Below are 22726 nucleotides of genomic sequence, written 5' to 3' on the forward strand. Positions count from 1 at the left end.
TGCACTTTTAGGTGGAAATAACATCACATAACAAATACTATGATAGCAAACCACCACAGCATTAATAAAATATTAGCATTTGGAGTAAGGGTGATAAAAAGAGCAGTGCGGGAGATTTTAAAGTGTTGGAATTTGATATTCTCTCACTCGTACTTTGTCTCTCCATGTCTTTAGGTCTTTAAAGGGTTTTTGTCTGTTTTTTGTAATTGTAAAGCAACCTTGGGTGCGAGAATGGTGCTGTATAAATTATTATTAGGGGGCCAAGCACCAAAGATGCATAGGCACCCTATTGTGATTCTGCCTTTTATTCTTCTTCTGCTTCTTCTTCTTCTTCTTCTTCTTCTTCTTCTGCTTCTTTTTCATCTTGTTCTTCTGGCTAGGATGTCTATTGCAGCCCATAGAACTATCTGGTAAAAAGTAGCGCCATCATCAGGTCAAATTTAGGCCTAATTTGGAAGGAATTATATGGTCATAACCTTTATACCATGTGTCCAAAATTTAAAAGCCAGGCATCCCTGGATTCCCTGGGTCGAGTTCAGTGCACCCTATGACGTCAATTTCTGCCTAATTAGATTTTCTGCCATCTTGGATTTTGTCAAAAACTATTTTTTCACTACTCTTCCTACAAATTTTCACCAAATTTGGCACGTCACCTTCAAAGTAAGCCTCACAAAAATTATCAAAAGAATTTTGAATACTCCAAACAGTTTGCCCGTAATGGGCCAACAAATCTGACAGCAAAGCAGCCAAACAGGAAGTGAGGCTGTATCTCAGCAACGACTGCGCACTGACACAAAACTTGGTCGGCATCTTCAGGACCTCCAAATTTTGTCCAACCTTCATCAAATTTGCCTCACATAATCTTGAGACCTATCGGAACAAAAGTTGTCAAAGGAATTTTGATATTCAAAACCATTCTCCTGTAACGCGCTGGCAAATTAAAAAAACGAAAAAAAAACCAGGATGTGACATGTATCTTAGCAACGCATCTATGTATCATCACGAAACTTGAATCTTCAGGACCATGCCCTGAATGTACCCAAGAAGTTTTGTGAAATTGAAAGTCATTCAATTGTAATGACTTTCAATTTTTTTCCTCATGTCATTTGAAGAATTTGTGCTAAATTCACAGTTCATTTTTCCTATAATTCCCTGGAGTATGCTGAAGTGAATGGACACTAACATCTGAAATTCAAGGAAGTGCACTTCATGTCGACCATCTTGGATTTTGTCAAAAACTGTTTTGTTTTTTTTTTCTGGTCAAAAGTTAGAATAACATGCTGAAAATGTTTCTATCTATGTGCCATTTTTGTTACTCCCCCTACAAATTTTGTCCAATCTCCACCAAATTTGCCTCACATAATCTTGAGAGCTGTCTACTTCCATTCTAGCCGTTCAGTATGCTGTTATGCAGACAACACATGACTGACAGGGTTTAATATTAAATTACATTTTTATTGAGTAATTTTCAATAATAAACACAACATGACAGATATAGGTTTGCTGCAGATACTTGCACAAAGTGGGGGAAAAAAGGCCGAGACTGATGAGAAAAAACATCAATATCTTAGATGTTTTTAAATTGCAAGAAGAAAAAAAATTTTAAGTCAGAGCAGTAGCAATCACGACCACAGGTCAGCGTAACAACAGGTAACACCACAGGTCACAGCAGTAGTGGCAGCTTCAGTAGCAATGCCACCCTGTTACCCATTTGTTCATCTAGACCTTTCCTCTTATAGTCAGAAAATTCCAGCACTATCTGTGGTCAAAACATACACATCATCACTGAAACTACAAATCACTCTCAAATCCCTTTGTCTAAAGTTATGGCTCTGCTTTCCAGTGATTGCTTAGGTAGAAATTGTAGCGTATCTGTGAATGTGTGGCTCGTTGAGTCTGGGTGCTTGGCCCCCGAAAATGTTCCTGGCAGCCTTAATTATTGTTGTTGTTGTTGTTGTTGTTATCATTATTATTTTTTTTACTCTATTTTTTTTATCTCTCTCTCCCTCCATCTTCTTCTCAGCTTCTCATCCTCCACCCTCTCAGTAGATAATCCTTGGTAATTCTCACTCGCTCCTGCTCATCTAAATTGCGCCTGACTGACTGACTGCCTGCTATCTCACATGGCTTTCTGTGTGTCTGTCTTACCACCCACTCACACACACACACACACACACACACACACACACACAAACCCCTAGATTAGCTGGATCAGTTTGGGTTTTCTAGATCCCCCTGCTGTCTGACACTCAATTACTAAGCAGACATTCTAACCCTGTTCCTATTTGTGTGCTTACGTCTAGGCATGTGCCAGTATTAAATTTTCCTATCAAGAAAATTGCCTAACCTTTTAACAGGTTTATGGTATTATCACAATGTGGTATTAGAAATGACTCTATGTTGAGCAGACCGCAGTGTCATGGAGCAGCTTTTCAGCCATAAATGAACCTCAGAAACATTTCAGTATTCAGCTTCATCAATGTTATACACACTTGAATTATAAAAATATTTGAAGGAGGATGGAGAGGTCAGCAGACAGGGCACTCCCCATTGGGTCACCACAGGGCACTCTTGGTGGAGATCAACATTTGCTACACTTCTGAAAAAACCAAGCAGTTAGTACAGTCTTATACTTAGGGCAGTGTCCTACTTGGTGATTATTACCTGGATGTGTTTTACTGGTTATTATTCTAGGTAACATAATTTTTAAACATTTTCTGAAAACATTTACGGATTTTGATAGCTACATAGTGTTTGCTTATAGTGTTAAATTGTGGAAAGCTGCAACACACTGGACCAAACACACCACTGGTGTGTAAATCTCATGAATGGACTAAAATATAGATAATAGAGCTCTCAGGTTTAGAGACTGCACTGGTCAGTGCCAAGCCTGTAAAAAAAGAGGAACTCCAATCTGATTATTTAACACATGAAAATAAAACCTGCTATTGTTAAAGTTATACTGAATGTTTTTTAAACTTTATATTTGGCTAAGTATTATACAGGTACAGGAATTGCAATTCTTAAATTTTTATTTTATTTATAATTAAATAAGTTGTTTGTGTCTGCAGAACTGCCGCTCACTGGATGTTCTTTGTTTTTTGCATCATTCTGAGAAACTCAAGAAACTGTTGTGTGTGAAAATCTCAGAAGATTAGCAGTTTCTGAAATACTCAAACCAGCCCGTCTGGCATCAACAACTATACCACGGTCAAAGTCATAGAGATCACATTTTTCTTATTTTGATGTTTGATATGAACATTAACTGAAGCTCCTGACCCGTATTTCTGCATGATTTTATGCATTGCACTGCTGCCACATGATTGGCTGATGGGATAAATGTATGAATAAACGGGATTTCAGGTGTTTCTAATAAAGTGGTCAGTGAGTGTACAGTACTGTGAGTACTGAGTACAAAAGTCTGAGGCACCCTAATGACCTATGACTTCTGCGTTATTAGGTCAGTAAAAAAAAATCTAGATTTACTGTTTTCAGACAGTAAAAAGAATGAAGGCCATCAGGTTTTACCTGCAATTGAGACAGTCAATTTCCTATAAAACTGCACAAAATGTATCTGAGACTACTGATACATGTTTAAAGCTAAAGGATTGTCATTCCTAATATTGACTTTGTTCAGTTTATTACTGTTTACCGCTCATTATAGAAGCTTTTTCATGTAGAAAACATTTAATTTCATTATTTTTGAAGGCATCTTTGCTTTTACAACATTTATTTACATGTGACAAGACTTGCACAGTATTATGTTTTTGAAAGTAAAACTTTTTTTGAAAGAAAAACTTTTGTGTAAGTCATGTCAATGGCTGTTTATTTCTTCCCGTAGGGCATCAGGTTCAAGAAATCCACATCTACCATGCACTGCACATAGCATCTGTTGACTCACAATCACTTGTTCTGGACTGACAATTTGATTTGAATACTTGGCTTGTTGAATATTAGTATATGTGAACTGTCTATCTAGGAGGACATAATGATCAGTAACTTGATCTATATTTCTGTAATGCATGGTCCTTTTTCCTGCTTAGATCTGGTTTATTTGTTTTCTGTGTTTTCTATTTCGACATACTGCAGTTCATGATACTAACTGCCGCTGTTGTTGGGTAATAGAGCTAAAAGATGTTCACTAAAGGATAGTTAGAGTGCACAAACACAGTTTGTGTCTGTCTGAGTGGAAAAAGGTCATTGGGGATATGCTACAGATGCACACACACAAACATGCACACACATACACGTCTGTGCTGTATGTACTGAACCCATCCAGCCAGTGCTGAGCCTGCAGCTTAATTACCACAAAGCCTGTGGAGTGGCTGACCTGCACTGTTAGCCTAATTGAACTTTAATTGAAATTCACTTGTCTAGACTAATTAAGCTTCTTCTGAAACTTGCAAATTTTTAGCCGCTCTTCTCACATGTGTCCTGCAGTGTGCTGCAGTGGCTGGAAAAAGAGGGGGGCAACACAAGCCACAGAAAGAGCTGAAGATTAGAGCAGGAAAGGCAGCCATTTTAAGTGTGGCCCATGCTTTAAATAGCTAGTGGAATTAGAGTAAGTGAGGGAATTAATGAGGAACAGTGTGTATAAATAAGGTTGCTGTCTGGTCCAGGCTGTGTATGTGAGACTAACGGGAGGTAAGTGTGATCCTGTCATGTGGAGATGGGAGCAGGATGCTGATCTATAATTAGTGTTGGAGTAGTTTGGCCAAGAATAAAATTTAAATAATAAAACAATTGATTAGCTAAGATCAGCAAAACTGTAGAAACAAATGTTGGACATCAAGTCCAACATGTCTTGGCTGATGAAATGCATTTTGGGTAAGGGAAAAATTGTGTTAAGTGGTAGTAAATATACATCAATCAGCCATAACATTAAAACCACTGATAGGTGAAATGAATAACATTGACTATCTTGTTACAGTGGCACCTCTCAAGGGGTGGGATATCTTGGGCACAAGTGAACAGTCAGTTCTTGAAGGTGATGTGTTGGAAGCAGGAAAAATGGGCAAGCGTAAGGATCTGAGCAGCTTTGACAAGGGCCAAATTGTGATGGCTAGATGACTGGGTCGGAGCATCTCCAAAACGGCAGGTTTTGTGGGGTGTTCCTGATATTCAGTGGTTAGTACCTACCAAACGTGGTCCAAGGAAGGACAACTGGGGAACTGGCCACAGGGCACCCAAGGTTCATTGATGCGTATTTGGAGCGAAGGCTGGCCCATCTGGTCTGATCCCACAGAAGAGCTACTGTAGCACAAATTGCTGATAAAGTTAATGCTGGCTATGATAGAAAGGTGTCAGAACACACAGTGCATCACAGCTTGCTGCATATGTGGCTGAGTAGCTGCAGACTGGTCAGAGTGTCCATGCTGACCTCTGTCCATCGTGGAAAGCGCCTACAATGGGCACGTGAGTATCAGAACTGGACCATGGATCAATGGAAGAAGGTGGCCTGGTCTGATGAATCACGTTTCTTTTACATCATGTGGATTGCTGGGTGCGTGTGCATCTCTTACCTGGTGAAGAGATGGCACCAGGATGCACTATGAGAAGAATGCAAGCTGGCGGAGGAAGTGTGATACTCTGGGCAATGTTCTGCTGGGAAATCTGTGGTCCTGGCATTCATGTGGATGTTACTTTGACAAGTACCACCTACCTAAACATTGTTGCAGTCTAAGTTCACCCCCTCACCCAGAAATTGTTCAGAAATGGTTTGAGGAACATGACAAAGCTTGACAAAATGGCTTCCAAATTTCCCACATCCCAATCTCATCGAGCATCTGTGAAATATGCTGGACATAAAGTCCGATCCTTGGACGCCTCACCTTGCAACTCACAGGACCTAAAGGATCTGCTGCTAATGTCTTGGTGCCAGATACCACAGAACACCTTCAGAGGTCTTATGGAGTACATGCCTCGACAGGTCATAGCTGTTTTGGTGGACCTACACAATATTAGGCAGGTGGTTTTAATGTTTTGGCTGATTGTTGTATGTAGTTAATATGTGCTTGAAGCTGAAGCATGTTGGGTAGCACTGGAGTCTTTTAATACTAAGGACACTTGAATCATTTCATGAACCTTGAGTAGCTACATTCCTTCAGATACACATGCTTGCTTTTTAAGTGATTCCTTTGAAGTTGCAGTAATGATCCTTTTGATCCCATTTCCAATCTAAACAGACAAATCATTATTTTCAGTACAAGTTCATATACTGAGCTTTATTTACTCATTATGATGATTTGTATGGCTGATATTTAGGTGAATTTGATGGATTTTACATAGATTCCAATTCACTATATAAGCTTACTACATAGGTTAATAGATAATGGTGCTGTAGAACTTACAGTCAGGTCCATAAAAATTTGGACATTGAAAAAGCTATTTATTTTAGCTGTCTATGATGTTGGAGTTTAAACTAAAGAATAATGAATATAATGGTGAACATTGTAGAAATTACAGCACTTTATATGTAGTCCCCCTTTTTAAGGGACCAAAAGTAATGGGACAAACTAGCATAATCATAAATTAAATAGTCATTTTTAATACTTTTATACTTTTAATATTTCTAAATCCATTGTAGTCAATGACTGCCCGAAGTCTGGAATCCATAGACATCACCAGATGCTGGGTTTCTTCCCTGTTGATGATCTGCCAGGCCATTACTGCAGTTCTTAGGGAGTTTTTCCTTCGGTTTTGCTTTCAGCAAGTGAAATGCATGCTCAACTGGATTCAGGTCAGGTGATTGACTTGGCCATTGTAGAGCATTCCACTTCTTTGTCTTAGAAAAGTCTTGGGTGCTTTTGAAGTATGCTTTGTGTCATTGTCCATCTCCACTATGAAGCGCCATCCAGTGGGTTTTGAAGCATTTGGTTGAATCTAAGCAGATAATATAGTCTTATATACTTCTTAATACATCCTGCTGCTTTTGTCAGCAGTCACACCATCAATAAATACAAGGAAACCAGTTCCACTGGCAGCCATAAATGCCCACACCATAAGATGAGGTGGTATGCTTTGGCTCATGAGCAGTTCCTTCTGTTCTCCATACTCTTCTCTTCCCATCATTCTGGTACAAGTTGGTCTTTGTCTCATATGTCCACAGGATGTTGTTCCAGAACTGTATGGGCATCTTTACATGTTTTTGGCAAACTCTAATCTGGTCTTCCTGCTCTTTCTGTCTGAGGCTTACCAATTGTTTACATCTTGTGGTAAACCCTCTGTATTTACTTTGGTGCAGCCTTTTCTTTATTGTTGACTTTGACACAGATACACCTACCCCCTGGAAGGTGTTCTTGATCTGGCCAACTGTTGTGAAGGAATTTTTCTTTGCTAGGGAAAGAATTCTTCTATCATCCACCACAGCTGTTTTCTGTGGTCCTTCGGGCCTTTTGGTGTTCTTGTGCTCACCAGTGTGTTCTTTCTTTTTAAGATTATTTAAGTTTAACCCAAATATACTGTGGTAGACAGGTAGGAAAATAATAAATTTTTCCAAATATTTATGGACCTGACCATACATAACACACTGTATAACCAATAGAATTCCTTTTTGAGGTTTAGTCCCAGAAAAAGACTAACTCTGATAATACCTGTTGAAAACAGAAAATCACTTACATGCAGTATCAGATTTAGAACACATAATTTGTTAGTATTGTATATGAAATTAGAAGGTGATACTTAAAAAAATATTTAACTATTCCTGCATCCAGTGTCACAAAAGAAATCAACTGACTGAAAAGTTTAGGAAATATTTATAGATAGACTTACATTAGATGCGTAAGAAATATGTTTATGCCTTTAAATGTGTAAATATTACGAAAATTCAAATGGTGTTTGAATAGCAACATTTGCTCTGACAAACCTCATATGCAGAGATAGCAAGTGAAATAACAGAGCTGTTGTATAGACTGATGAATGACTTGGCTGATCTGCTATCTCTCTCTCTCTCACTCTCTCAGGTTCCACTGCAGCCTGGCCAGTCCTTCAAGTTCACTGTGCTGGAGACGCTGGACCGGATTAAAGAGGAGTTCCAGTTCCTCCAGGCCCAGTATCACAGGTGAGGAGCAGACATAACACTAACACTGCTTAATTCTCAGTCCATTCTGATGTAGTCTCACCATCCCTGGCCTCTATTACAGGACTCTTCTGCTTTAGTTGAAATGTCTATGCAAAAATTTTATAAAAAAATGTATATATGTTTATAGAATAACAGATGTATATCAGAAATTGCATTATTTGGAAATGATGCTGTGAATGGAGTAAGCAAGTATCACTTCATGATTCATGAATTGGCATTGGAAACTAGCAAAAAACAAATAATTTGTTTATACATTATACATTTTAACAAACAAACAAGTACAGTGGGGTTCAAAAATCTAAAACCATTAGTGAAAATGCTTCTATTTTGCATATTTCTGTAATGTAATAAAAAAAAGAAATTTCATTACAATTAACATTTTTAGCAAAAACTGTAGAGAAAAATAGAATCTTAGAAATATTTACCAGAATTTCTTCAGCTCTCATGGACTCCTCAAGGTTGTGTTAAAATTGATGATCTGTGTTAGACCAAATCCTTTGGAGTTTCATCTGAGTTTTCAATAGAAGGGATAAGACTCCAGTAAAAGCTGACCTTTTTTTGTTTTTTACAAAGGCGTTAACATGGCCAGTATCCCAAATTTGCTTAAATATGAGTAGTGATCTAGTGCAGAATCTTGAATGTTGAATAATCAAGATATTGAACATTTCCTTTCTTTCAGAATTCTGCTGGACAGTCCACATCTTCAGAGCCTTTTCACACTGAACAAAATATAAGAGAAATGGCCCTTGACTGTAGCTAATATGGTTCAACATTTAAATGTGTTCACGTAAATCACAAATGGACATGCACTAAACGGTGACAGCGTTTGAGTAGATTGGACTATATAAATAGAGCTTGTGTTTATGTTTACATTTATTTAATTTGGTAGATGGTTGTGTCCTATGAAATAAGGCTGAATCATATTGAGGCTTTATTGTACTTAGCAAGTTTAATATAGCCTCAACCCCAAAATCAATTAAGGTCACATTCATGCTCCACAAGGCAAGACGTTCCATAAATGAAGGCTACAGCATGTAATCTGTTTTGCAAGCCTGGTGATGGTAAGCTGTACTGATTTGCACTGCTAGAATGATGCTTTGTTTTTCTGTTGTGAGAAAAGAAAACTTACCGTCATCAGCACCGCTCATGCAAATGCAGTGTTTGGTTTATTGGGTAAACCAGGGCAGATGAACCAAAAATGCAATGTAATAATCAGAACCAAAAATCAGGCAAAGAGATGAGTGATCTACAAATGGATTGATACAGGAAAAGACAGAAAGTTATGTTGTTTTGATAATGTTTGTTTGCTTATGTTGCCTTCAAGTCCTCGGAAGTTCATTCGTATAAATTCAGATTTCGTGATTACAACGTGGTGTGAGTTCAAGTGGTTTTGGTGAGTAAAAAAACGGATGGTACTAGTAAAAAATTAAAACACCATGAGAAATCTTCTTTTGTTTTTAGCTTTTATTTTTTTGTATCAATGACAAGAATTTAATTTTGCCTTACTGAAAGAAAATAAAGAACTGAACAGTTAACGGTTATTGACACGCCCCCAACTCGGAAAGTTGGGGGTCGTAGAAAAATACAGGTTCCTGAGTTGTAATTACGACACTGTGGTTGCATTCATGTGCATTCACCTAGTAATTACGATATTTTTCCAACAGGACTTGAAGGCAGCATTAGTAACAAGCAAGACCTCACAAAGTTATTTAAAGGAGTGTGTGTAATTGTGAACAGGTGTGTCTGATTAGAAGTCCCTACTGTGAATAGGGATATGCTGCTTGTGTCTTGTGATGGGTCTTGTGATGTGGCTGGATTTCTGACTGAGGCAGGGACCGGCTCCTACAAAATGTGATAATTTTGTACGATAGGAACTAGAAAAGAAAAGTTATGAGAGTATTATTTAGACTGGAACACCATAAATATGGCATTACTCATAACCCATAACATGACTGAAGACCTATATTGAATAGTAAATTAGTGTTAAAAAAAAAAAAAAAGTCACTAGACGACAGAAAACAGAACATAAGTGCTTATGCATTTATCCTCATAAAGAAATACAGATTCAGTATAAATGCAAGCTGGATACACTCCCAACATTTGCATGTCACAAGTTCAATACTTAAAGGATTTAATTAAAAAAATGGAACGCATTTTATGAAGCTGTCAATCAGCTCAAGCCTATTAATCCAATAGCACTAATAGGCAGGTAGTATCTGAGTGTCTGAGACTATACGCGTTTCGTTCTTGATTTAATGAATTAGATTTGCTAATTTTGCCAAGAATTAGATTTTTCTAATGGGACTCTTTTTGCTTTTAGCTGCTAAAACTGTTATGTGACTACATTTATCTGGAGCAGAGCTGTTTCTTTCTTTGTTACCTAAACTAACAGTTGTGTTATTTCAATCCATAGTCTGAAGCTGGAGTGTGAGAAGCTGGCCAGTGAGAAGACCGAGATGCAGAGGCACTACATCATGGTGAGTCCTGGCCAGGCTTGCTCGGTCAAATCCTGTATAGTGTGTGAGCGGGTAAAGTGAGAAAATGGTCTAACTCTGTATTTTGGCATGGGGCAGGGTTGCAGCTAGAACATATGTGTTTCATGGGGGCAGACAGGATTCAAGACACAAGAGTAGATGTAGCACAAAGATAAATCTAACAACTACTAAACCTGATATATAGGCTATCATCAGGGACCTGTAATAGCAACTAGCAACTGATGATGATGCTCCAGCTATATTAACACATGCACCTTTGTTGTAAATATCAAGGTCGTTTGCTGTATTTGTTCTCACAGTTTATTGTATTCCACACTGTCTGTACCTAGATGTCCACCATACCAAGCTAGAAAGCAAAAAGTATATTACTTCATTAGGGAACAACGTTATGCTAGTTAGATTACAATTAAGATTTATACAATTTAGTATAAATACAGTTCATTTTTTTAATCTACATTTCAAATACAAAACACAAACTGGGTTTCAATTCAAATATTTCACAATTTTTAAAAGAATTTCTGGCAAAAGAAAATGTGAATGAATGTAGGCTTCCATTAACTAGATTAAAAAAGACTACATTATCCAAACTCCGTGGTTGTTTTTCATCTGTGCACATATAGAAAAGAGCTTCAAACCAGCACCGTGAAAGATAAGTTTAATGTTTGCTGTTCCTTCATTCATTTATCTTCAGTAACCACTTGATCCTGGTCAGGTTTGTGGTGATGTTTGATGTTGTTTTTGTTACTTAAATGATGAAAACTTTTGTTTCTTTGTTAGTCCAAACAGATCATGAGTGTCCTCTGTGTATATGTTTATGTTTAGATATATCTAGATACAACAATGAAATATGTGACTATCTGTCCCACACATTCATGGTTGTTTTTATACAAAATACCTGTTTGCATCACTCGTTGCATTTCGTCTTTTTAGATAGACCTTTCTACCAACTTTCCCACCTCAGCCAAGCTTTTTTTTATATTTAAGCATTATTGTTTCTGCCTTTTCCATTCAGATTATTTAAGTTTTTCACAATTTGCATAAAATAGCTGGATAGAAAACCCCATGCATATGTAACAGGAATTAAAACATTTATTTTGAGTCCTAATGTGTGCCGTGTGCGTGTTGATGTATATTCACTGCTGTGTGTCACTGTGTGTTTTCACTGTGATCTGTAGAGAGGACAAGAAGGAAGAAGAATGTATAGTGAGGAAGTGCAAGTGATAAATGAGAGAAGAGGGAGAGAAAAGAGGAACCAGTAAGAGGAATGGAGACGAGTGAGAATGTGACAGTAGGCTGAATGAGAGATGAAAAAAGACAAAGAAGAAAAGAGTGTGACAGAAACGGATGAAGAAAGCAAGGAGAAAGGCAGGGAGGGAGATAGAGATCACAAGCACAGGCACGTAAATAATGTGAAGCACTCTGAAAAAGCAGCTAGCCCAGCGGGCTATATTTAGCCAGTTAAACCTGTCATGTACACCAAGACTTGTTTCGACAGCCATTGCCTTTATTTTCATGCATTTATAATTCATCATCGCTTGCCCTCTCCCATTTCTGAACTGAGTGTCTTTTTTATTTATTTATTTATTTTTAAACTTTCACTGAAAGATTTATTTGGTGATAGGCATGAAATAGTACTTCAGCCTCATTAGCGATGGTGGATTAGTGGAATATATAAGACCATAGTCAGCACGTTGTTCTGTATTCATTCTTAAAATCTCATGACCATCACGTCAATTAGAGCTCAACGGGCTACAACTACATTAGTGATGCAGGAGGGCTCAAAAGTATGAGTCCACTATGAAAGACTAAACTTCAAATACAATTACTAGATTATATCATTCTTCACAGCACCCACTTAAGCATCATGTATGTATATGATCCTCAGAAATGAGAAGAATTAGAATAATTTTCTTCTAATGGCTTAAAGAAACAGTTTTCAAAAACAGATGTGAATTAAATATTTGTCTGAACTGTTGCTTCATTATCATATATAGGTTGTAAGAGGATGATAATTACCAGTATATACTGTAAACTAATAATAGGCAAAGTATGTTTTTATATGAGGATTTCTCCAAAACTAGTGTAACTGTGGAATTAAAATCATGCCATTAGAAATTGCAATTTAAACGAAAAAGTCTTTAATTTGAATATTATTCTTCCATTTGAAGTAGAATTTTGAAGTGAAATTAATTTTCATGATTTGCAACAGAGCAATCTAAAATATAAAACTGAATTACGTGCTTAAGGGTGTGTGATTGAATGTTGAAAATGACTTTAGCAATGAACGTACACATGTAATTCATTTCTAAAAAGCATTCAGTCTCTTTATTACATCACATTTTTAGATTTGCTTTCAAAATCACATCCGGGTAACTTGCAGGCAAGTCGAACACATAACCTCTCTCCTCTTGTCCAGATGAATTGTATTTAGAACATTTTACTTTGGTATCTGTTGTATTAAAAGAAGAAAGAAAGGTTTTTCATACCATAAATCTTGGCTGGGGAGATACTTTGAAAGGGAATTAATAGCAAGACGTTGTAGAAACTATTTATAATCAATCAAAGAATCACACCTTTAAGCAAGCCACCAAATTCAATTTCAGATAGTATGATGCAAATTTAGACTAATAACATTCAAATTTAGATATTTGTCTTTAGATTTCTAAATGACATGATTCTAACTCCATATTAAAGCCCTAAACTCTTTGGATCCATCGGTGGGTTCAGACATCTCTCATTCTCGTAACTACAGTACATAGAGCATTAATTTAACTGTCGTAACTTAACAATTCATAGTAGTTCATGAGTAATATGTTTTAAGATAAGTAACTGAACAGTAAGCATGGGCAGAAAATTACTTTGAATTTGCATGATATAATCTCACGTTTTAAACTGCGCTTAGCCTTCTGTTCTGTGTGAGTGTAAACACATTTTGCATTCTTTTCTCTGTAAAGGAAAACATGTTGAAATTCTTGCTCATTTTGTAATTGCACCTACAGAAGCAGTGATAGAGATTAGGTTCAAAATTATTTGCCTGACTTAAATTTCTTGCTTATTCCTTCCTTATTCTACAAACAGAGCTCTCACCTAAGTGTTAACATGAAGGAATGCCTGTGTGTGTGTGTGTGTGTGTGTGTGTGTGTGTGTGTGTATGCGTGCGTGCGTATGACAGGTGTGAGGTCAGTCTACTGCTAATAATGAAAATGGTATGCATGGTCACTCGACCACTTGGGTTCACTGGTGCAGTCATGGTTCTGAGGTGGTCAAGGATAGAGGGTGAGATAAAAAGAGAGAGCGAGAGAGAGAGAGAGAGAGAGGAGGAGGGGTGGAAGGGGGATTAATGCACTGCTCTGCACTGTAACTCCCCTGGCCAGCTCATCTGTCTGATTCACACTGACACTCTCAGCTCTATTCAGGAACATTACTGCCACAGATTGCCCTCACGCCTACAGAGAGAGAGAAAGAGAAGGAGGGGAGAGATAGAGAGAATGTAAGAGTGAGAGAGATGGGTGTTCAAAACAGAGCACTAAAAGAGGAAGAGAAAAAAAAGGAATGAATACGGCTAGATTGAGGGCAGTGAGAAAAAGAGGGATAAATAACGTAAAAGCACAGAGAGAGCTGAGGTAAGGGAGAAATAATGATTAGGGGAGAGGAACGATAAAGTGAGGTAGAGAGAGGGAGGAAGGAATAAGAGTGGTTCTAAAACTGCTTAGTCCTCAGTAAACATTTATATAGCAGGAGTGTGTGTAGAATATATTGAAGGTGAAATTAAAATTTGTCATTTCATTGTGGGCTTTTTATTCTCCGTATGTTTCATCCAAAAATTCAATCGATTTTTTTTTTTTTAATGTACTAATAGTAGGATGATTTCTTAAACGTTTTAAAATTATCTTCCAGTTCTTACCACGTGGAGGATTGTAAATTTACCATTCCAACCACATATTTAGGAAAATGGCATGATTTACTCTTTTTTCTCTTTTTTTCATGATCTTTTGTTAACCAAGTCATTGTGGATCCATTTAAAACCCCTGCCAATTTTTGTTTTTTTTTACCATGATTATCTTCTTACTATTCTATAGGCTCAGCTGTTTTTTTTTTTTTTAAATCCTAATTTCACCCGCTCCCACAGAGAGCCTTACCAACTCCGCCAGCTCCCGCAGTTATTATTTTTGTTTGCACAATATTTTTTGTTTGCACAATATTTTCTAACAAACCTAGTTGGTTCTATTTTGTAAAATATAAACACATTAGTAATTTACCACAGTGACCGTGACCTGGATAAAGCATTACTTAGGATGAATAAATGAAAACTGTAAACACATTGGAAAGTAGTGGCTGTGCACCGTGGCCTGTCCAATACACTCCCCTGTTAATCATTGTGGCCCTTCTTTGTCCCATGATCTCACTGCACACTACCATCCACATGAGAGTTAAAAAAAAACAAAAAAAAAAAAACACACACACTCAACTTTTTTGTTGGATCCTATGGATAATCCAGGTGCATATCTTATTATTGGCAGTAAAACAAAACAACAGGTGTTTTTAGAAGACTTTTTTCCCTCTGGTCTGAGTATAGGAGTATACTGGGAGTTGGTTACATCTAATGAGTTCTGTGTATGAACCACAGCTGGGACTGTGCCAAATTCCCAGTTTACACCTTACAAGAATTGATTCTAAGACAATGATTAGAAAAAGACTCAATCCCAGGTATACCAGAGAATGACCATCTGGGCCACTGAGCAAAATTTTTAACCCTCAACTAATAAGACTATGTTTGGATGCTGTCCTATTTTACCCTGCTCACGATTTTCCATTTTAAATTATTGAGATAAAAGATTTAATCATCCAGAATAGCTAGCCTAAAAAAAATGAGAGGAAAATGAGCATTTCCACCATTCCACGTTTAAGCAGAGTATGGAAATGCAAAATAATATTACCAGCTGTGCAATCAGGAACTGTGGCAATCGTGAAAACTAGATTTTTAAGTGATTCTACAGTAATGCACAGTAAACAATAAAAAAAACTGAACAGTACATTTCAGTATAATCCTTTTACAAATCAGTTGTCTAATGTCCACATAGCTGACATTTTTTGCTGTACTGCTCTCAAAGTGTCTCAAAAGTGACTCCGAGCAGGACTGAGCAGGAGATAGCTGGTTAAAAAAACAAAACAAAACAAAAAAAACAGTGTGTTTAATCACTTTCTAATTATCATCACCATTAACATTATTTGTAACTGCCACTTCATCGTAGGCATATTTAACCTTTTTGGGTGATTACTACTATACTCTGATATTAAATTGCAGAGTTCCTACGTAAAATACGTAAAGATTGGCAGGTATGGATATCATGGTAATGAAATGTCATGTAGGGACGATAAAATTGTTATATTGCACAAGCGTAGTTATGAAAAAAAAAATCAGGTGACTCCTTGTATACAGTTTTTACAGTATTTTTATGAGGTCATGGCAACTAGTTCTGCCTTGTAGTTTTTAAAGCACAGATTAAAACAGGGAGTAGCTGAGTGGCAGCAGCTCTATGAGATCACAATCTTCAGAATGTCTGTACCTAGTACTGTAAAAGTACTGGCGCTATTATGTCGCTACTGCTATTACTATCTGATTATTTAATTAAGTATGCACAAACCACATCATTACATTCTTTTTGCTGCTTCCTGTGAGCACAAACCCTTGGAATGCAGCCCTGCCAATTTTTGGACTCCTAACTAGAATGTGAAAATGCCGCTTGATCATTTCTTTTTTTTTGGGTTTTTTTTTAAATCACTTTCAATAATTATGTGATATGACATGCCTACACATGACAGAAAATTCTCATTTTTGTAGCATTTAACTATGATTACATAGATGAAGGCTTTAATTACATCAGAATTTGTAATTGCTCATTGTCTGATGGGCAGGTGCTTGCTCCTTTAAATGATTACTAAGCCACTAGGTTAGAAATGTGTTTGAGGATTATTCTCTTCTGGTCTGTATGAGAGGATCTGAGAGGGAGGTGATGAGGGAAGTTGTTGTCAGGAACACACATTGCATCAGCCACAACAGCTTCCAGGTTCTGTGAGCTTATAGGACATTCATAGTTCATATTCTTATTCATATTGTCCACTCTGTAATATCACAATATACAGAGTTTCAAAAACAACCCTTAGTAATACTAGTAGCACACAACTTCATTTAATGCAAATAACATCAACTGAGTGGAATCTGTATGTTCTAAATCTGTCTTGTTAATGTAATCTTATTTTCGACACGCAGTCGTGTTGTGTAAATGTTACTAAGTAGCGGTAACTGCTTAAAAATCATTTGGATTTGCGGTGAGAGCTAATTAAACACAGATTAAGTGCTTGTTTGATTGTTTGTTTGATTATTAAAAGTGGCTCTGATTGAATGGAGGTGACTGGGTTGCTTCTCTATCTGGTAAGTTTGACTACTACAAACAAATTAAAAATAGGAATTGTGGAAAAAGCTTTATACGCTTTTACTAGTGTTGGTTCACATTCAGTGTAGTGCTTGGTTTTATAATATAAGATCAATATTGTGATAAATTATGTCACAGTATGCTTTTCTGAGATATTGTGGATATTAAATCCACAAATTGAATTGCAAGCTGACTGGAAGCAGGTGATTTGATCTTATAATTTCATACTTAATGTTTAAAATTGTAAAATGTAATCATTATTATTATTATTATTTTTTTTTTTTACAAACGTTCATTTTTTCTCCTTTCAATGATATTTATTTATATGTAAACATTATATAAATCATCAAACTTTTTTTTCTTTCTTTCTTTTTTAAATGAAACACTACTCTATTGCTGGGACTTTGTGAGCAAACCTGTATATGCCCCAGCGGTGGCCAAACACACGCGCACACGCGCACACACACACACACACACACACACACACACACACACACACACACACACACGTTGAGTGATGAATGTTCAGCATCACAGCCGGATGTATTGCAGCAGTACATTCGGACAGCAAACAGCTGCCAAGTTGAACCAGAGGACACTTAACACACTCATTAGACTGTAGGACCCCTTAGACTGTGTGTGTAGACACACATATTCATGCACACACTGCAGCATCGGCATGGTGGCAGGCTCAGCCGTGCCGAACCGAGCTACATCCACCGCATGCCGTGTGCAATCTGCTCCCAACTCAACACACACACAAAAACAACGAGAATGTGACATGCAAGGTGGATTATGTAACTTAACAGAGGTAGTGGGTGGTCATTATGAGCCCAATAAATCCCACAAGGCCACATCCTGCCACCCTGATTTTATGAGATTTCAGTACTTTACCCATCATGTTTAGTTCACTACACTGGAAGTCTCATTGTCCCAGGAAATTTTATTATATTCCAAGATTTATATCAACCTATCCAATGTATCCTACCTTCATATCCTTTGGGATCCTTCAGATGTGTAAATACAGGTATGAGTACAAATAAGAGATAGCAGGAATGTGAAAAAAAAATCACATGATTTAAAGTAACAAAATACAAATAGATTGTTATTTTACATGAATAGAGTCCAAATAGAGTCCAGATTTCTTAGACAACTCGAAATTTTAAAAGGTAATGAGAGATTGTTAGGAAATGTGAAATATTTGACCAACATATGTAGTAAAGCAGTAAAAGTAGTTGAAAAGTAAATAGACTATGCATACATGCTTTTATTTTATACCGTATGTATGACAAATATGGTATGTTTGTCAAATATTTCACTTTTTTCTTCTACATTTCTCTACAATCTCTCATAACATTCACATAACTAATTTATAACTGGATGAAGGAGGCCTATTGGGTTTTTAAAATAAAAGTGAGGTTAACTGAGAAATGTGGACAAATTACAGTATTCTCACACTTATATGCATGTATACATGTATTTATGAAGATCAATAAAAATGCCTATTTCTTTATAAAATACACCAACGCACAGCTCATTTCGTTTGGGTCCATGTCCTCATTTAGAGAAGGAAACTGGCACAGAAGCTTTTAAAAGGCATATATAAACTTTGCCAGTAAATAAGGAATTTTCTTTAGGAGCTCTACTTCAGATGTAGAGAAACATATTGCCTCACTGCACTTGCTTGCTAACTAGGTTAAGTTGTTTTGACAATAAGTGTGTAGTTACTGTTTATCAGTTTTATTACTGTTAGCAAACAGTCAGTATTTTTACTTGATGAAAAAAATTCCTCAAATGCAAATCTTGTGTCAACAAGGCTATTTAAAAAAATAAATAAATAAATAAAAATCCATAGCCTATGGTAATATAAGAGACATAGTTAGCACTACTAATGTAATGAATTTCACATTTCTAATTCCTTAATGCTGTTTTTGACTAAAGCTTGGGAATTTCTGAATTTGCAATCTCAGACTATGAAGACCCAGAGAAAATGTCCGCTCAGTTTGAAATTCCTTCTCAGAAAATTGGGAAGGTCTCCTCAACCTCAAGTTTAGCACATAACGTCATATCAACATGGCTCCTCACAGCATCAACAGTAAAGAAGTTAGCACTTCTGTACTTTAAAATGAGTTGCAATGTACATATACAAGTGTTTCCTTTAGATTACAGGTTCCCAGCCGTGGTCCTGGAGTTCCCCCTTTCCTGTTTCCCTGTTCCCAGGTACACCTGGTTCAATTAATCAGCTAGTTAGCAGCCCTTCCTGAATTGAAGTGGGTGTGTTAGAGCAGAGAAAACACTAAACTTTCCAAGACAAGTGGTTCTCCAGGGCCATGGTTGGGAAGCTATGCTTTAGACATATTTGCTTGTTAAATCTATTACATAGACTATACATTTTGCTGTTGTGATGAGGTAAATATACACCACTCATATCACTAACGTTAGCTGGCTGGATTGTTGATAACGAAAAATGAACATAGAGGCATCCATGTTTTTCCCATTTTGTAGCTGAACTGAACACTGAGGTCAAAAATGACAGAATTCTGACTTGTGACTTTGAGTCTGAGTTGAACACAGCAATAACATGAGTCTAGCTAAGTGGAAAAAATAACCCTGTTTGTAGCAGTCAGGGCTGAGCTGTATCCTAAAATACCTTGTAAACTAAACTAACATTGTACTGGAAGTGAAATAGTATTGTTGTAGTAAAGTAATTAAGTAAAATGAATTTAAAAAAAAAAAGATAATTTATAAGATGCTCTTTTTAAGACACACACAAAAAAGCATAACCATTCACATTACTATGCTAATGCTAATAGTAACTAATATCACTCATAGATATTGAGGACTTTAAAAAAAACAGATGTTTTTACTTTCATTTACTTTTGTTTGATTAAAAGACTTTTTCCCCAAAAAGTATCATTTTAATTCAGTGTTTCTATCTTTTACTCAAATATTATTTCTATTCTATTCTATTATTTTTTTCTTACACCACGGCTAAAGTCTCTTTCTTTGTTTCAGATATATAAAGACCACTGGTTTGGTGTTAATTACTGAACATTATTGCATAATTAATCCAGGAATTTAAACATGATGGAAAGGAACAAGTTTAGGCAAGTTGAGGCTGACATGATTAGTAATGGCACTTGTTGCATCTTCTCACAGCCCGGCTAGCTCAGTCGGTAGAGCATGAGACTCTTAATCTCAGGGTCGTGGGTTCGAGCCCCACGTTGGGCGAGTGCTGTTTTCTTTGGCAGCTCTCTAGGGCTTAGACAGAAACTGCGTGTAGTATAGCACCTTCCTCTGACAGAGACAGAATTAACCAATTTTCTGGATGGCAGGTTTTTTTTTTTACTTTCTGTCTCTGTGAAATATAGTACACATAGAGCCAGCCTCCTACAAACATTAATAGTGTGCATTATGAGATTTAAGATGAATCTGGTGTTTATTATTCTAAAACTAGCGCACTGCCGCCTACACTCAAGCACCTGAATAACTGACAATGAGTTTAAGTGTTGATTAATTCAAAAGGACATTACTTCAGGTGTCAGAAATGCTGCTTTTACTTCTGTTTTGAATTTCAAATGAGAAGAGAATTTCTGCAGAACCCTAGAGTTAACTGTGAATAGCTTTGAATGATGAATACCTAATATTTAATATAAAATAGAATCAATGTCATACAAACATTTTTATACTTTGCACTACATTTCTGCTGAGATATCACTGTGGCTGTGCCACAGAGTTCAGGTACAGAGACACACAGCCATGGTATAAAGTGTTAATGTGGATTTGAAGGTCGTTCTATAGGCGGGGTGGCAGAGGGGTTTTACTGCAGGGGGGGTCTGACTGATGGCTCTGGCCCCACTCAAGGCTGCTGAACAGGGCCGAGCCATTAGGAAGTGTGTTTAAGACTTCACACTCTATTACCAATAATATAGGGGCTATAGTGCTCAGTGCTTTTACTGTACTATACGCTTTCAGACCTGCAGTGTGTGGTGTGTGTGCAGACATGAGAGAGAGAGAGAAAGATCAGAACTATAGTCAATATATAACAACTAATAACCAGGAGTGTAAAGATTCAGTACAATTGGTGCATCAATATTTATAATATGGCTGTAGCAGATCAGAACATGTGCTGAACTAAAATTCCTGCTAGATTTACAAATATATTTGGCTGATATTCTTTGTATTCATGTGTGTATGTTGATAAATGTCAGTAATGAGTAAAAGACAGAACATGTTTATGGCACAGCTGCTTTTTCATTCATTTAGACAGCCATAAAACTCAATAAAAAGCAAAGCTCACAGAGAGCTGAAAATGGTGAAAGAGCACCTCCTAGGTGCGGCTTGCACTAAATCTTCCAGTAATGCACCTCAGCCACTGCAGAGCATCAGCCAGCATAGACGCACATACATTCTTCCTCCTTCATAGAGCACCATTTCTTTTGTTCTCATTGAATGGCTAGTGTTATTTGTCTTAGTTTATGGATTTGGTTTGGATTGCTTTTTTTTCAGGTCATTAATAAGAAACAAATTATTTTCACAAATTTCCATTAAATGTGTGCATGATTCATTTCAATGAATCAATTATTCATTGAAATAAATAAGTGGTTTAAACTTGACAGTGTAATTGGTAAACCCACAGATAAAATTGCAGTAACTCATTATATGATTTGTCCAGGTAACTCTTGTAGGATCAAATATTTTCCAGAACTAACCGGATTTTCATTAATGCCACATTTCTTGTGTAAGTGCTCTTGCAAATGACTTAGCAATAATTTTCTTCGTGTATAGCTTGATTGCTTGATTATTGAAGCCCGTTGTGTACTGGGAAAAAGTTGCAATGTTTAGAAATATTAATATCTAAAGAATTTTCTTTTGCACTTTGTGTTTCTTACTCTCTTTCTACCACTTTCATATTTCCCAGTGCCTTTCAGTCTCACTGAAGGAGGAAGAGCTATCACATCATACTGCATTGATATTTCCCCTTGTGGGATTAATCATATCAAATGTTTAAAACATATCAAGATGCATATTGTGTCATTTTGAAAAGAATAATACATGCACCTAGTATATATATGTAGACAAATGGTAGTTATAGTAACACATGTATGGTTTATAGTAAGCATTCAGGTTTTCTAGAGCTGAGTGTGTATTGGGGTAAGGGAAGTACTGTATTTGTATGGATATTATGTTTCAAAACAGCTAGTTTCAGCTAACGCCTGCCAAACATCTACCTTTGGAAATATTGTTCCTGTTATTTATGGGAATACTTTTAATGGAATATGGAACATTTCTAGCTTTGGGAATACTATAACCAATTATGGTCATGCCAATAAAACTACTTTGAATTAGATCCAGAGGAGGGAGTTACATGAAATGTAATCTTGTCAGTAGTCCTGAAATGAGTTTATATTTCAGTGAATTTGAGCACAATACACACTCATTAAGATGTAAAATGGATTCATTGTGTGGCTTAGATTTATTTTAAAATCTAAATTATGCTCCTTTGTTTGCGTCTTGTGTTTTTGATATGAGTACAGCATGCCTCTCATGACAAAGACAGGTCACTAAGGTAGAAATTTTCAGGGAGGAAAAAAAAGAGAGGGGCGTGAGAGGATGGCAGGGGTATAAGCCCGAGATGATGTGAGAGAAATGGAGTTTATATAATGATAGAGCAGGAGAGATGGAGAGAAAAGCGAGGAGGGATCAGAGGAGCTGTG

At 36.8% G+C, this 22726-nt stretch overlaps 1 protein-coding gene and 1 non-coding gene across 9 annotated transcripts in view; both read left to right on the forward strand.

Annotated features, from left to right (window-relative positions):
• The window catches only part of tle2b (TLE family member 2, transcriptional corepressor b), a 69821-nt gene that overhangs the window by 9864 nt on the left and 37231 nt on the right, over positions 1–22726 (forward strand). For all 8 annotated transcript variants that reach the window (XM_053237923.1, XM_053237924.1, XM_053237925.1 and 5 more), the window contains 2 exons: positions 7962–8059; positions 10494–10557. In XM_053237923.1, the coding sequence (XP_053093898.1) occupies positions 7962–8059; positions 10494–10557 (162 nt within the window). The remainder of the gene's footprint in view (positions 1–7961; positions 8060–10493; positions 10558–22726) is intronic.
• Positions 20168–20240, forward strand: trnak-cuu (transfer RNA lysine (anticodon CUU)). Its single transcript has one exon. It is a non-coding gene; the product is annotated as a tRNA-Lys (tRNA).

Source organism: Pangasianodon hypophthalmus, chromosome 11 (assembly GCF_027358585.1).
Source record: "Pangasianodon hypophthalmus isolate fPanHyp1 chromosome 11, fPanHyp1.pri, whole genome shotgun sequence".
Classification (NCBI taxonomy): Eukaryota; Metazoa; Chordata; class Actinopteri; order Siluriformes; family Pangasiidae; genus Pangasianodon; species Pangasianodon hypophthalmus.